This window comes from Melanotaenia boesemani, chromosome 17, assembly GCF_017639745.1.
Source record: "Melanotaenia boesemani isolate fMelBoe1 chromosome 17, fMelBoe1.pri, whole genome shotgun sequence".
Lineage (NCBI taxonomy): Eukaryota > Metazoa > Chordata > Actinopteri > Atheriniformes > Melanotaeniidae > Melanotaenia > Melanotaenia boesemani.
In genome coordinates, this window is record NC_055698.1 from 8,957,286 (window position 1) to 8,972,662 (window position 15,377).

Sequence of the window (15,377 nt, forward strand, 5' to 3'; positions counted from 1 at the left end):
AGCACAAACATGTACAACAAGAGCCAGTGTCAATGGCCATCACATCAAAATACACACCCATTTATCACTGCAAAACACTAGCAGAGATGCATGAAGGGGGAGAATGAGTAGGCCCAGTGGGAGGCATTAAAGCAGTGGTGAGACCGGCTGAGAGTGAGCATGTGTTATCTTCTCAAACTGGTGAGGTAATTAACATTTAGTAAGTATCCATAATTACACACACAAAAGCAACTGAGAGCATTTAATCATACATGTTTGTTTGTTTTTTTTGTATTAATGTCTTTTGCATGAAGAATTTTGGCTGTCCAACATTTTGGAAAATTACATAAAACAAAGGAGGGGAATAGTGGACATCCAGCAGTAGGGCTGGGCACCGAATGTCGGTTCTTTCTTGACACCGACCGAAATGTGACGGTTCTACTTGGTATTGAAACATGCCTCGTCTGTCGGTTCCAAGTTTTGGTGCCCAGAGGTTTATCATGTGTAAGTAGCTGTCATCTGATTGGCTGAAACGTCCGCGTGCATGAAGTACACAAACTGATCACGCCCCTCTCGTTCTCAAGCGTCTTTCCATGTTTGATGCATCGACGAAGTCTACAAAAATGCCGAACTCGAAAGCCTGGTTATATTTTCGCAAGAATGATACATCTACTGCGCGTTGCAATATATGCGACAAGAACATCGTCTGCAAGAACAGCAACACATCTAATTTATTGAAACATTTGACGGTCCATGGAATAAATTTGAGAGCGGAGAGTTGCACATTTTTCTCTCCCACAAGTTCTGCCTCGGAGTCGACTTCAAGTGCACCCTCGACTTCGACTTTGCCACTCCCGACTTCTCTGCAGGAGGGCTCGGATTCATCTGACACCGAGCAAAGCACCGTCAGAAGGCTGACATGTTAATTTTCTTGAAGAAAAATTGTTAATTACATTGGCACGTGTGTGTCTGCACGTGTGTGTTTATAGTGTGAAGATGTTTGAGTTCTTACCTCTTGAGTTCTTATTTTTGCACTGGAAATAGCACGAATAAACCAATATGTGCAATAAAATTTGTGATGAAATTTTCTTTAAGGGGTAATATTATAAAATAGGAACTGAAATAGGTACCCGTCAGGAACCGGCACCGAAATGAAGGTATCGGAACCGGAACCGGAAAATTTTGATCAATACCCAGCCCTATCCAGCAGTTTGTACATGCGTGTGGATGTTAGACAGGCCGATTCACTTCCTGTTTTTAAGTCCCGTCTTAAAACAGATTGTTTCTCGCTTGCTTTTAACGCTGCCTGAGTTGCTGGTATTTACTGTTACTGCTAAATGTTTTGTTTTTGTTTTATTTTTTATGGTGTTATAATGACTTTTTACCTTGTAGTGTTTATTCCTTTGCTGTCTTTTAGCTTTGCTGTGTACAACACTTTGGTCAACAGTGTTGTTTTTAAAGTGCTATACAAAGAAAATTGGATTGGATGTGTTCTCTCTTCTTGGCATGTGGCTTTAAAGACAGAACTTTTGCAGATTTTCTCAGGAACGCGCCCTCTATCAACAGCTACATCAGCATCCACCTTGCATCCTGTACCGTGAGCTCTCTCCAGGAAGTAAAAGACGGTCTTATCCTGACTCTTGTCTCTTTCTCTTTCTTTTCCTCTCTTCCTTAGATAAGTTCTTCTTGTCTTTTTTTTGCCGAATCAGCCACGGTGCGCATTTGAAATGGCAGGCATGTTTATATCTGCTTGCTAGCTTGCATAAAACACAACTCAATGGGAAAGTCAGACAGCGTCCTAAAATAAAAAGTTTAGTACGTTGTCTCAGCTTCGGGAAGCTACTGGGCAGCAACAGGTCCAGAAATGCACATAAAAGTTTTCACTGTGCAATCAAACAAGTCCAGAACGCAGAGTTATAAGGTCAGAAAGTTACGTGATGCGTCTTTAAACAAATAAATCCCCTGTAGATCTAAACATAGTGCTGCTTTGTTCTTATTGCCAATCACACGGGGAGTGATGACTCTTTTGACCAGCGGACGAACTGTAGTGTGTCCAGTTCCACCCTTTTGGGTCAGTTCGGTAATATTAGCATCCTATTGTAAGTACGGGGAATAATTGTTGTTGGTTGGGATTAGTGCTGCAACGATTAGTTGACGTTGTTGACAATAGTCGACAATGAAAATAGTTGACAACTAATTTACCCGAAAAAAAGAAAACTACAGAGTGAGACATTGTCTTTTTTTCTTATCTCTGCTGAGAGTTGCACATGTGCAATAAAGTCCGCAAGGGGAAAAATATGGCGACTGACCGGGGAATAGAACGGCGGCAGAGAACTTCAAAAGTCTGAAATAACTTCATGTTAAACATACAAAATAAATTAAATCCATGTCAGATTTGTAAAGGGGACTTTGCGTACCACAGAAGTACGTCTGCAATGCTCGAACATTTAAAGATGAGGCAGGTTGGACTTACATAACCTCATGCAAGATTTCAAAGCTGAGATTGAAATAGGATCCATTTAATAATTATGAGATACATAGTCCGATTGGTCGACTAGTCGTTTTAATAGTCTGTGTCTAATCGATCATCAGAATAGTCATTAGTTGCAGCCCTAATTGAGACTAGGCCCCATTTTACCATCTAAAGCCTGTTACCATCTCAGTAAGAAGCCAAAGCAAAATTTGATGCAATTAATCACGATTAAAACTTTTAATTGTTGCCCAGCACTAATAATTATGTTTAATACACTTGGGGTGCCAGAAACAGATGTTTTGTGCTAAGCTGCAGAGCAGTCCACCATGCCTCATTTACAAGTCATGAAAGACTGATAATGAAGCCTGTAGATGTTTCAATGTTTGGACAGTAAATGTTTAGAAAAATGATCTTCTGTCTGTTTTTTGTCCCACAAAGACTGTCACCATAGCAGCAACAGTTCTCACATCAGTCTGTGTCTGACCTGTGTTATGTCTTTACCAACAGGCCTATGTAAACTAGGTCTGTGTCGTCATCGAGCCTTCTGGCACTAACAGACACAAAAGTTGCCGCTTAGATACTGACTAGATAAGGCCAAAGCCTGGCCGATAAGAGGAGATGAAAGTCGGTTTCTATGGTCTTCATAAAGACCATTGAGTTCAAGGCTGGATCGCTTGCTGCGTTTAGCTGCGTGATAAATCCCGTTTATGTGCAGTGTAAACAAAAACATGAGTGTTCCTGTGGTCACTTAGAGTGCTTGTGAATCAGGGCAAACAAAAGGCATTTACAGCTTTATTCAAAGTAGGAAAGGAGGAGTCGCCCTTTGCATTTTCTCTTTTTTTTCATGTCATATCAAGGTTAAAATTGCGATTAATATGTCACATATAGTCCTTCAGGCTATCAGCAAAGGAATTGAACTTTTATTATTTAATAGGTAAAAATAAACATTTTGGGCTGTTTTAAATTCCAACTTGGGAGCACTTGAAAACACACACACACACCCACACACACACTAACACGCCCATATGCAAACCTCTTGCCTGTGTGTGTGTTTATAAAAAGGATCTTGTCCCACTTTTCCCTCTCATCTGCCGCGATCCCGTTCTGTAATTTCTCCGGCGTGATAGCTAATTGGTGTGAGCTCGGGGAAAATTTGCCGCCCTGTCGCTGTCTTCTTAAAACAAACTGGAACAGGAGAGGGAAAAGAGTCGAGGCGGTAAAGGGAAAAATGGAGAGAAGATGGAAAAGAGGGAGAAGACAGGAGGTATGTTGGAGGTGGGGAGGTTTGCGTGTTGCAAGCTGCCGTGAGATCGCTTTTGAAGATAGTGATTTTTCTTTGCATATTCTTCTAAGATGAACACAGACGATAAGGCTGGGAGCGAATGAGTGATGATGTTTCCCTGTAGAGGGAAATAAGTAAGTGTGTTCTATGAAGGTGAAAGAGAAGGAAGAAAAAGAGGAGTGAAATTAAAAGATAAAGAGAGCAAGCGCTTGGATGAATAACAAGGACGGGAAAAGTGTACTGCCAACCTGTGCTAACAAAGTTTTAACTAGTTAATAAAAAGGTCTCGCTTCGGGAATAGATTTATCTCACATTGATTAGTATCAGCGTCAAAGATTTGCCAAAAGGGTCTCTGCTCCTATTTTTGAGAGGGAAGAGTTGGAGAGAGAGGGAGCCAAACTAGGACAAGTCCTGAAAGACCATTGTACTCCTTTTTCTTTGGGTCTCTCCAGTGCATTCAAAACTGCTTTGTCACTCTTGCCCTCCCCATCACGCTCACTTTCTCTGTCCGACTCTTCCTCTCACCTTTCTTAACCCCCCTTTTTTCATGCTAAGGCCCAGTAACCAAGAGAAATTGATCCACTGTAAATATAAGTCAGTGGCCTTTTTGTGTTTAGAAGCAAAGGCTGTGCAATGAGGTCCTTGAGATGGTCCCAGAGGTCCTCGGGTAAAATGAGGAGCAGTGGCCTTTAGCACCGATCAGGACAGAGCTGAGATGTCTCATCTTTTACACCTGGGATCCCATGTGAGGCCAGATAACTGGATTGGACAGAAAAATTTAATCTTAGGGCAGCACGACTGTAGTGTAAAAGCTTAATGAGATAATAAATAAAATTAACAGTCTCTATATTCAACTAGTCTGTTTCAAATTTAGTTTTTAGCAAAGATTGAGCCACTTGTCTTGTTTGTATTTCATAAGGTACTACTCAGGTAGCGGTTTTATTTGTTGCTTTGACTTGGTCTGTAAAGGGAAAGTAATAATCTGTAGCTAGAACTTACAGATATCCCATTTATCCCTTGTACACATTATTAGACGCTACAATTCACTGAAGTTCCTATATGCTTTATAGTGAAGCGATGTTAATGTGTGGCTGCTACTGAGCATAAAACATAAGAAGTGAGTCAGAAATCAGATAATAACGTCTAATGTCCAGTGACTGCACTACAATGAAATCAGTTGCCGTTTACGACTGTTCCAACAAAGGTATGCAGAACACCATCTCTGAATGCACAACACATCCAGCCTTGAAGCAAATAGACTACAGCAGTTCAAGACCACACCAGGTGCCACTGCTATCAGCTAAGAACAGGGCACTGAGGCTACAATTCACACAGATTCACCAAAATTGGACAATAAAAGATAGAAAACATTTCCTGGTTTGCTGAGTCTCCATTACAGCTGCAACATTCAGATGCTAGGCTCAGAATTTGGTGAAAACCAAATGAAAGCATGGATCCATTCTGCCTTGTATCAGTGGTTTAGGTTGATGTTTTAATGGTGTTGGGGGTACTTTCTTGATACTCTTTGGCTCCCTTAGTATGAACCAAGCATCATTTAACCACCACAGCCTACCCGAGTATTGTTGCTGACCATGTCCACGCCTTTATGACCACATTGCAGCATCTTCTGATGCTACTTCCTGCAGGATAATGTTCCATGTCACAAAGCTCAGATCATCTCCGACTAGTTTCTTGAACATGACGAGTACTCTGTACTCCAATGGCCTCCACAGTCACCAGATCTCAGTCCAGTAGAGCAGCTTTAAGCTTGTTACATACCCCACAAGAACAGCACAAAAAAAAGTCAGTTTTGGCCCAGTTATTTCATACTTGACGAGAAACTGCATCCCCACTAGGTCTGGGTTTTGCATGGCGCTATATCTGTGTTGTTAAATTGCACAGTTTGTATCCATTTTTCTACTTCTTGATCGCCTTGACCAGCTGTTCCTTAAAGCTATCCATTCAATCTTGTTGAATCTTTTCCATCAGTGGAAAAGCGGAAAGGATCGTTTTCCCACTTTAAATTTGTGACCAATCACACAATAGTTGTTAGATACCACATAAGAAAAAAGTTCTACCCAGATGTGCCGAGAACACGCCACAAGAACTAAACCAGGACAACATATCACTGCAAAGAACAGGGATAAATGTTTCTGTTCTAGTAGACTAAGTAAGAGTCTTTAAGATGTGGTGGAACGGAAGATTCTCATCATGGATATACAGCCCAAACAAAGCAACTGTGTGATGTTGTCATGTCAGTATGCAAAACAAGGTCATACCTGGTACTAACGACTGAATTTAGACCTATTAAAGTGGCCTAATAAAGTGAGTGCATGTTTCAGAGTTTCCTATAGTTAAACAGGTTCCACATACAGACATTAAAAGATGTGATGATTGCAGTTATTTGTCTGAGAGCTGATCATAAGCTCTAACTCAGTCTTTTTGTATAACGGTACATTACCAATCAAAAGGTTTTAAAACCTGGCTAAGTCGGGCGTAAACCTTTTTAAAAACTTCCACTCATCATGTAAGCATGCAACAAGTGAGAGCAGGAAGGATACTAAATACATAAAACATAAAACATGGCAGCAATAAGACACAAGATGTTGGTCAGTTAAACCAGTTTACCAACTTTACCTCTAATCTGACATATAGAACAACTTCACTATTCATTCTTCCAAGTACAGAAACTATACACAACCTTTCATTGTTTGATAAAAACTTCTGTTCCTCAGTTTAAGATTTTTGTTGATACAAAGCAAAACACAACTTCGATGTTCCCTTTGTCAATATTTTGTAGCATGTATAATGTGTAATTTCATGTACCAAACAGCAAAAACTAGTCCCAGGTTGGCAATCTGTTATTTAATATGTTGTCAGAGATTAGTTCAAGGCACATGGCATTTAAACTTTAGCTCCCCCCTGCAGCTGTGCACCCTTCTAGGCAGCTTTGACAGCAGGTTCTTGCTGCTTGTTTTTTTTGTGCCTCACATCTCGGCTCAGCCGGTGTGAGCCACACAAAAGGTATTTTCAAATGAAAGGGGGTCTTTCCTATTTGTGTGTGAGTCAAACGATGAGTGTGTCTGCCGAGAAGGGGAAGGCAGGGGCCCACAGAAAGGGTGGTCTCGTGTTAATGCGGGCTCTGAGACAGAAACGGTGTGTGCCCGGACAGGAGGGAGCTGTCTGGCGAAAGGAGCTGGTTTTAGGATACAGTATGACCAGTGTTCAGCAAATCTGAGGTGAACGTGAGTGGATAGTTTGGATGCTTGACGGGACTGGAGATGTTTTGCTTTGTCGTTTCCTAAACGGTCGTCTTAGTGTCTGTTAGATGTGCTGAACTTCATCCAAACAGCTCAGCTAATGTATCAGCAATATGGTCTCTAACAAAGTTGGCTCAGTGTGTGTGCACGTCTGTGTGGCTGTATCAACCCACTGCTCTAACGGCCCCATCCCAAAGGAGAAGGCTTCCGCTCATGGCCGCACGTGTCTCTTTATGCCCTCATACATAATGTTTTACTTTCCGTTTGTCCGCTCGTGTTTGACTTCTGGCTCATTGTTTGGACTGTGATAAGTTGTACTGTACTCTGGTATTAGATTGTTGCACACAGTGGCTTTTGTGGACATCTTTGGCATTGCAAATATGTGAAATATGTGGGATGTTTGGCCTTTCTCTTGCCTTCCTCTTTTCTCTTTCATCCCATTGATTCTCTGTAAAGCTTTCCCAGGTACATGGCTTTAGAGAACATTCCCTTGAGATCTTTGTGCTTCTTCTGAGTGCTCAGCTCCGTTTTCCAATACTCTTACATGTGTGTGTGCATGATTGTGCTTGTGGCATTGGCTCATGTTGCCAACAAGTTTGCTCTTGTGTAGTTTTATATGTGCTTTTCTGCTGTATGTTCATTAATGAAAACAGCCACTAGCGAAATATGTTGCTAAACCAGCCTGAAGGAAACCTCATCTTTCACTGAGATTGATGAATATGAGTGATTTAATGTGGTGAATTACTTTATGTTGATGTGATTCTTCTAATGAAAAATAAAACCCTGTTTCAGCACATAAATGTTGATGCATTTTGGCCTGTGGGTAGAGATGCTCTGGTTATTTCCTTTGCAGATTCTCCACATACTACAAACATTCACATACAAAATATATTGTTCTATTTTAATCTAATATTCAGTTTAGGCTGTATTCCATTTTTAATGAATTGACATTAAATCTAACAAATAAAAAAATGACCATTTATCCTCCTTTATGCATCAGATTATAGTTCATTCATCCTTTTCTCTTTTTACTTGTCAAAAAATGGGAAAGTACATTAGAGAACAAGACAAAGAAAGTACTTTTATTAATAAAAACCAAAGTACCAGATAATAAATACAGAAAACTGCTGTGGGGTGTCTTTAGATTGCTGTTGACTATGGTGCTTGCTGGCAAGTGTTTGTGGCTGCCACTGCATGAATGTTGTGTTTACTGACAGGGAAAAAACTGATTTGTCTGGGCTATGCACATGGCATGTGTACTGACTGAAGGAAAAAAACAACCTGGAGAGGAACCAGTTGGAGCAGATTAAGCTGGGAATCATCTGATTCTGATGATCAGCAGGGATGTAACAACATTTTGGTTCAATGATCAACGAGCCAATAGCATCGATCCTGAGTAAATGCAGTGATCATTTGTAAGACTCTTCAGTGGAACTGTTACAATTTCTTATTTTGATTTTAGGAAATGATTTGTTAATGTCAGGCTACGCCACCTTGGTTATCACAACTAGGTTCTAAAAATAGTTAGAAACTCTAAATAGGAATAAGGTTTACACTTTAATGTCTACAAATAGAAATGTGTATGTGGTTTTCTTTTCCATGATATGGACATTTTAAAGCTCAGTTTGTGGTAGAGTTTGTTTTTCATTTGTCTTTGTGAGCTCAGGAATACTTTTTGGGATTTGATATGAATGGAAGTGATTACTTTAAACCAGCATTAAATATTGTGTCATATTAATCACTGGATCATGAATCTGATTAAGTCATTGCATCCTTACGCATAGACCAGAATGCATCAGTCTCATCAGTGCAGTTGGACTATCTAGTTTATATTTTATTCTTTTTGAAAAAACAAAATGTCTGAATGCTTTGTCTTGTCTTGAAGCTTTATATATATAACTGTAATAATTATTCCTTTTTTAAAAATGTACAGTACTAGTGAGAAGTTTGGACATATGCACACATTTAAAAAGAACAGGTAGATGTGTCCAGATGTTTGACTAGTCCTGTATATGATGTTATTTTAATCCCCGCAAAGATACAAACATCTATGTTGGGAGCCTTCCACAAGTTGGATAATTCTCCTGTGTATTTGCAGCACAGATGTTTGGTGTCAATCCAGGCTTAAGGGATTTCCTGGTAAGAAAAAGTCTAGTGACACTTGATTTGCATGCTTTTCAGAGGGAATCCCAGTTACCTTCCCGCAGCCTCATCTTATCGCCCATATTAATGTGTAAAGTTGTATTTTCCTTCTTTTGCTTTAATCATGTTTTCATAGAAGAAGCCACATTGTAAGGGTTCCAGCATGTTCTAGACGTAGCGTGTATTACAGCTTATCAATACCAAAGTATATAAAGCCTTGTATTTACAGTTAGACGTGTGATAATAGATCCTGTATTCAGATGCGTCTCAGTGCTGCACTCGGTCGAGTGAACAGGAAGTGTCGTCCTTAGTCAGAGCAGAGTGAGCGTGTGTCACCGACCCGCCAGTTGAATGTCCAGCCTGTTTCCATGTTGACATCACATGACACTGACCATATCTTCCCCTCAGTCACAGCAGGGCCATCTCTTGTACAAGCTATAGGCTTCATCAATGGACCAATTGTTGTGTTAGCAGAGAAACCACTGGGCCTCAGTCATGAGTTAGAGGGTGATGAGAAGATGAGTTCTGCATGCTCTGGTCCAGACTGAGATGTGCAGAGAAATTTTTCTCACACCACTGGCTTTCAGTGTTTGGAAACATTAACACTGTTTCGTGCGGCAAACATGATCATTGTAATTTGTTTTGTTGGGCTCAAATAGAGGAGTTTCTTATCAGCTGAACTACGTTTAAAGATCTTCTGTGGGGAAAGAAAACCCTCTCTCATATTTTTAAGCAGATTTCTCCATGGTGGTACACTCAGTCATGTCTTTTCTGTTGAATAAGTGAAATGCCTGCTAAAAAGGATGGAAATTAGATTTGGTACCTGGCAACATCATCCATGCATAATTACAGGTCTTTACCTTCTAACCAAAGCCCTCTAAAACAACAACATGGACCCCAGCCTCAGCTGCACATGGTTTTTAATTATAATCCACATGTTAACATGTGAACTACGACGGTAAAGAAGCTGTTGTTTGACACTTGACTTGTGCTTGTTGTCATGGCATTTTGATCATAGTTAATGTAGACAGTTTTTATTCTATTTTTTATTTATTTTAAAATATTTTTTTGTAATTTATTTTCTTTTACTAATTCTAATTAATTTTTTATTATTTATTTGTTTTAATTAAAAAGAAATATATTTTATTTTTAATTTAGATATGTTTTTTTTTTTTTTTTATTGATTCATTGATTCATTCATTTATTTCTTGGTGATCTTTTACTCTTTGCTGTCATGTTATGTTATGTTCAGTCAGATCAACAAGTTAAATTATCTCCTTTTCTTTATTGGTGATTTTCTCTCTTTTTTTTTCTGTGTAACTACAGATGGAGCCCTCCCTAAGGAGCCAAAAGGAGATGTATCAAGCCAGATAGCAGGTAAAATAAATCTTCACATATTACAAATACAAATACATTGTCTTCTTGTTACTTTTTTTTACCACCTTGTTTGTGTGTGTGTTTGTGAGTGTGTTCCTCTCTGTGGTGACGATGAGCAGGAGATGTGTATTTAATAGATGGTAGAAATAAAGAGGGCTATACAGACACAGTATTAATATTTCAGTGTGACAGTGACAGGTCATTGTCATCCCATTTCCTCACATCTCCTTGGTTTTCCTCCTCTCCTCCCTCCCCTTCCCGCTGTATTCCCCAGAACCTGATTGGTTACTAACACCTAGCAGCCATCTCCGTGGCGACAGCAAGCTCTTTCTTGACGAGTTCAGATGGACAGCGCTGCTGTCGTCTCTTGTTATGATTTATTCACCCAGTTTGCCGTTGCTTCATCCTGAAATTACCTTTCTTTTGTTTCCTCTTTCATCAGTTCCTTATTCTCCCTTTTTAAATGTCGCAGTACAGCTCAGTATCTGCCAGTCTGCGCTGTCTAGCTCTGACATTTTGGAGAGATTTGATATTTAGGATTATTACTCCCCTTGTGCTTCTGTTGGAAGTTGTAATGCTTCATGTACTACAGTTTCTAACAAAATAGGAAAAAGTATTGATTTTGGTCTGAGACAATCACACTGCTGCTGCTGTGAATCAAATTTCAAAACCAAAAACCCTTCAAATGAGATAGAAAGGAGGTCAGTGAGTTGGCAGGTTGTTACGGACCCTTCATGGCTTTGACGAAGACAGTCTGAGTACACACAGAAAGACCTTAACTAAATTCTTGTCTAGATGTGTGTTTTAATTTAGTTTAATTTGTATTTTTTACTCATTTTGGTGATGGATCATGTCAGTTATGTAATGATTTAAAAGTCTTTAGACCTCAACATATGTGATGCTGGGAACTGGATTTTATAATTTTTTTACAGTGTGTCTTTCCTTTAAAAAGTATAAAGTACCAAATGTTTTTAAAAGTGCAAATCTGTAATAATCTACTGAAGTGGGCAGGCTGAAAGCATCGCCTCCAGATGGCGTATTTGAGCACATTGGAGATGCTGAAGCAGAGGAAGCGTTAGAGCCAGCCACAGTGAGCTGCAGCTAAAAACATGACTACCCTGTTTAAAAAATCACAATCCGATGCATTAAATATCAGTGAGGGACAGGGAGAAGCGTTGAAATGAAATGTGTTTTTGTCTTTTTATGAATGAAACTCAGTGTTAAAGAAGGAGTCCTTCTCTGTCTCGTCACGGTTTGTCAGAATGGGATCAGGTGGAAGCAAAAGGCCCAGACAAATGAACTCTTGGCACCAATAACAAGCCCTCTTCTCTTCCCTCCTCGTCCTTCTCGTCTTGTTTTTTCTCCCTCAAATCCTCCTCCCCCTGCTGTGTTTGGGTCACTGGGGTAACCCTGGCCAGTTTCTCGCTGGGTTAGCCTAACCTGCTATTAGAGGTCTGGATGGATTGAGAGAAGAGAAAGAGATTGTGGGGGGAAGGCAAAGACGGTGCTTCGGTTTCTCTTAATTCAAAGCCAAAAGTCAAAAAGAGGGGACAAAAAGAGGAGAATCGGGACAGACGTGGAGAGTCTGAGTGGAATGGAAACACCAGACTGTGCAGTTCAGTAGCATTTGCTGTAAGCTCAGTATTTCTAGATAATGACACCCTGTTCTCAGTACTCGATTTTTAATGCAGCATGGAATATTTGCCGTATGAATATCTTTTGTAAAAGTTTCATCCTCTTGCTCTGCATTCTCTGACTTGGATCAGATAACCAGCCTGTGAAATCTCAGGAAGAGTTTTATTAAACAACCCTGAGCTTATCACACTGTTTAATAAAACAACAACAAAAAACGTGAACCTTAAGCCTCTTTGCTTTAAAGAACTGATTTTATAGGCTGAAGAGGTTAAAGTGATTCAGCTTCTGGTTTTCTGCTCATTCAGTTTATATTTGAATACTGAATTTTATTCATTGCTTCTACATATTGAAAAGAAAGTGACACAAAATTTACTCAAATCTCAGCTAAAGTTTTTTTTGGATGTTCTTTCTTTTTAACTTGCTTGTTACAGTAACAAGGTCAGTGTCAGCTGTACCCACTGTAGATTAATTGTTAGCATGGCACAGCTGTGTCTGAGTGCAACAGCCAATCAGATTGTCTTTACTAGAACTAAGACGTGGAGCAGGAGCCGGCTATCATCAGTAGACTAATGACTGCTCAACAAGAGGGAGACAAAAACAAAGGACAGCACTCCATTGCAAAAATGACATTAAAATAGAAAGTTTATGGTGTTAAATAAAATTATCCAACAGGAAGTCTAAGAAAAGATGCTTTTCCACCAAACATTTCTAGATTTCTAGGAACAACATACCTTTGCCCGTACCATACCCAAAGTAAACCTTGGAAATATGGCAAAAAAAATTGATTACAATATTATTTTATCACAATATAGTTTGGTAATTATTATTATTAATATTATTAATTATAGTGCATATTAAATGTCTTGTAATCTTTTTCCTCTGTTTAAATGCTTTTCATGCAGGGCAGCAGCTGCAAATGATGAGATGATGCACGACACAGACCCACATCCATCCATCAACAAATAGCAGGCAGTTTTGACTCTGCAGTTTCATTCGTGTAACTTAGATACAGGCTTAATGAACAGGGTGTAAATCTATTCATTAACTCTGTACCACTAACAGGTAATCTACTCGTTACAGCACTGCAGTGGGAATATGACATGTCTGATAATAAAATAGCCTTATTTAACCATTGTGTGACAGCTAGACTCAGCTTTGAAGTCACGTTAAATTTCCAAACTTAATTGCGGACCCAGAACACCCTGGAGGGATTATATATATCCCTTCAGGCCTGGGAACATCCTTGGGGTCCCCGGGAGGAGAGAAATGTCCGATTTCTCTTCTGAACCTGTTGCCTCCACAAACCATTTGTGGATAAGCAAAATGGATAAGTGGACTTTTATTGTCCAAACCAGTCATTGTGCTGGTGCATCAGTAAAGGTTCCCTCATGCTGAGAAGCACAGCTCTGAGACAGGAGCAAGAAAAAAACCTATGAACTACTGGGTTTGCATTTCCTTTGGTGATGACATAAAAAATGTAGGTTACTTCCTGAAGTAGTTGTAAGAGCTATGAAAAGCTTCCTGCAGTCATTCTAACATCTGTCCACCTCTTACACACCAAGAAATCTTTACCTGGTCAGCAACCAGGCCAGTGGTAGATTTAGTATTAGCTGTAATCACAGATACAAGAGTTTGTTTTTATAATCAGTGCTTGAGTCTTTCAAAATATTTCATCAAGTGTTTTCATTGGCAAACAGACTTTTGTGTTCAGTAAATTAAGTAGATTCATTGACATATATGTCACAATAGAGTTTACTTTAGAGTTTAATTAGTGAATCAGATCCAGACTGTTTTTATGACTTTTGTGCTTTAAAAAGTGCTTGCAATTGATTTCAGATTTTTCATCTAAGGGGCCGTACCCACGACGCCAAATTGCAGTAAAACCGCAAAAGTATTTTAGAAATCCACCCTTTCATCCCCACGAAACCAGCGATTAGCTTCATGAAACTGTTCTTGTCTGAAACCAGGTACCAAGGTGGATAGTTTGGAGACCTCTACCGTCTGTGGTACTGTGAGCGTAACCGCACCACTAGAGGATAAGACATCAGTGTGATGAGCGCACACCAAACACAACAACAGTAATGGCATCCGTGACCAGCTGTGTTGCGGTGCTGCTCCAGACAGTCCTGGCTTGTGTACAGCTTTAGCACCAAACTGCATGGCTTTTACAACACAGTGCTGCGTTACCGTAGCATCAACAGTGGGAGCAAGTAGATACGTCTTGTTCTAGCTCTGGAGTGTTACTCTTTAATCATCGTAGTGCCCCCCCCACAGCCTTGTAGCATGTACTACAGCGGTTTCGTGCGCATCTTGAAGCCTTTCTCCTAGTTTTCACACTGTTTTCACACCTGAACCGGCTTCAGTGTCGTGTGGACATAGCCTAAGACACGTTACCCAGAGGTGATCTCTGCGTAAGATGTGTTGACCTCGTTCGATCATCATGATAAATACTGTCAAAATACTATATTTCTGTTTTTTGTTTTATATGTGCATTAAGAACAAACTCATGGGTCCTCACTACAAAATCAAGCAGCAGAAGTTTGTTAATGAAAATCTAAAAAACGTTGATATATTTTTGGGAAGTTTCACGAGAACAACTTTCCATGGATCAACCATGCTTTAATCACAGAAAACATTAGGATTCAGTCTAAAGATTCAGATTTTACTCTCCTTATCTTATATAACTAAACATCTGTCAATAATCCCTAAAGAAACTAGAAGCAAAATAAAAGTTAAAAAAAATGCTACAAACATGAACTTGCTATGGACTGCTCATAAAGAGCACCCAAACCTTTTCTTCAGGCCCTTATCCTGTATTCCATGGAAGATTTGGCTTTGTAGGTCAGGAAGTGCCTCAAAGTCAACATTATGACCATGGGAAATGTAAGAATATGTAAGAATCGTCCCTGTAGATTTTAAAAAGTAAAATAAAAAAGAATCCCTCTCTCATGTTTCCCTAGTATAAGAGAGAGCAGCATACATGAGGAAGACTACCTTGTTCTTTCTAAGCTTTGGTGACAATAGGTTGGAGTGGGGGAGGGGGTCTATGTCATGGACACACTATTCCTGTCCTCCTTCTCAGCCTGAAGAAATCCCTGTTATTCCCACACATGCCTCAGTAAGGAATGTCTGGCACGACGTGAACGTGGGAAGTCCGCTGCAATGCAGGGATGTGCACGCATGTGTGCGGTTCTGGTTTCCCTTGATTTACAACAGCTGGCTGAGAACC

The 15,377-nt window shown here is 39.8% G+C and overlaps 1 protein-coding gene across 8 annotated transcripts in view; it reads left to right on the top strand.

Annotated features, from left to right (window-relative positions):
• trioa (trio Rho guanine nucleotide exchange factor a) overlaps window positions 1-15,377 on the top strand; it is an 83,945-nt gene that overhangs the window by 11,916 nt on the left and 56,652 nt on the right. For 7 of the 8 annotated variants that reach the window (XM_042011383.1, XM_042011378.1, XM_042011384.1 and 4 more), the window contains exon 2: window positions 10,463-10,513. In XM_042011383.1, the coding sequence (XP_041867317.1) occupies window positions 10,463-10,513 (51 nt within the window). Of the gene's footprint in view, window positions 1-3,669; window positions 3,717-10,462; window positions 10,514-15,377 lie in introns of those variants that run through there. The other variant, XM_042011382.1, reaches the window with a different exon arrangement.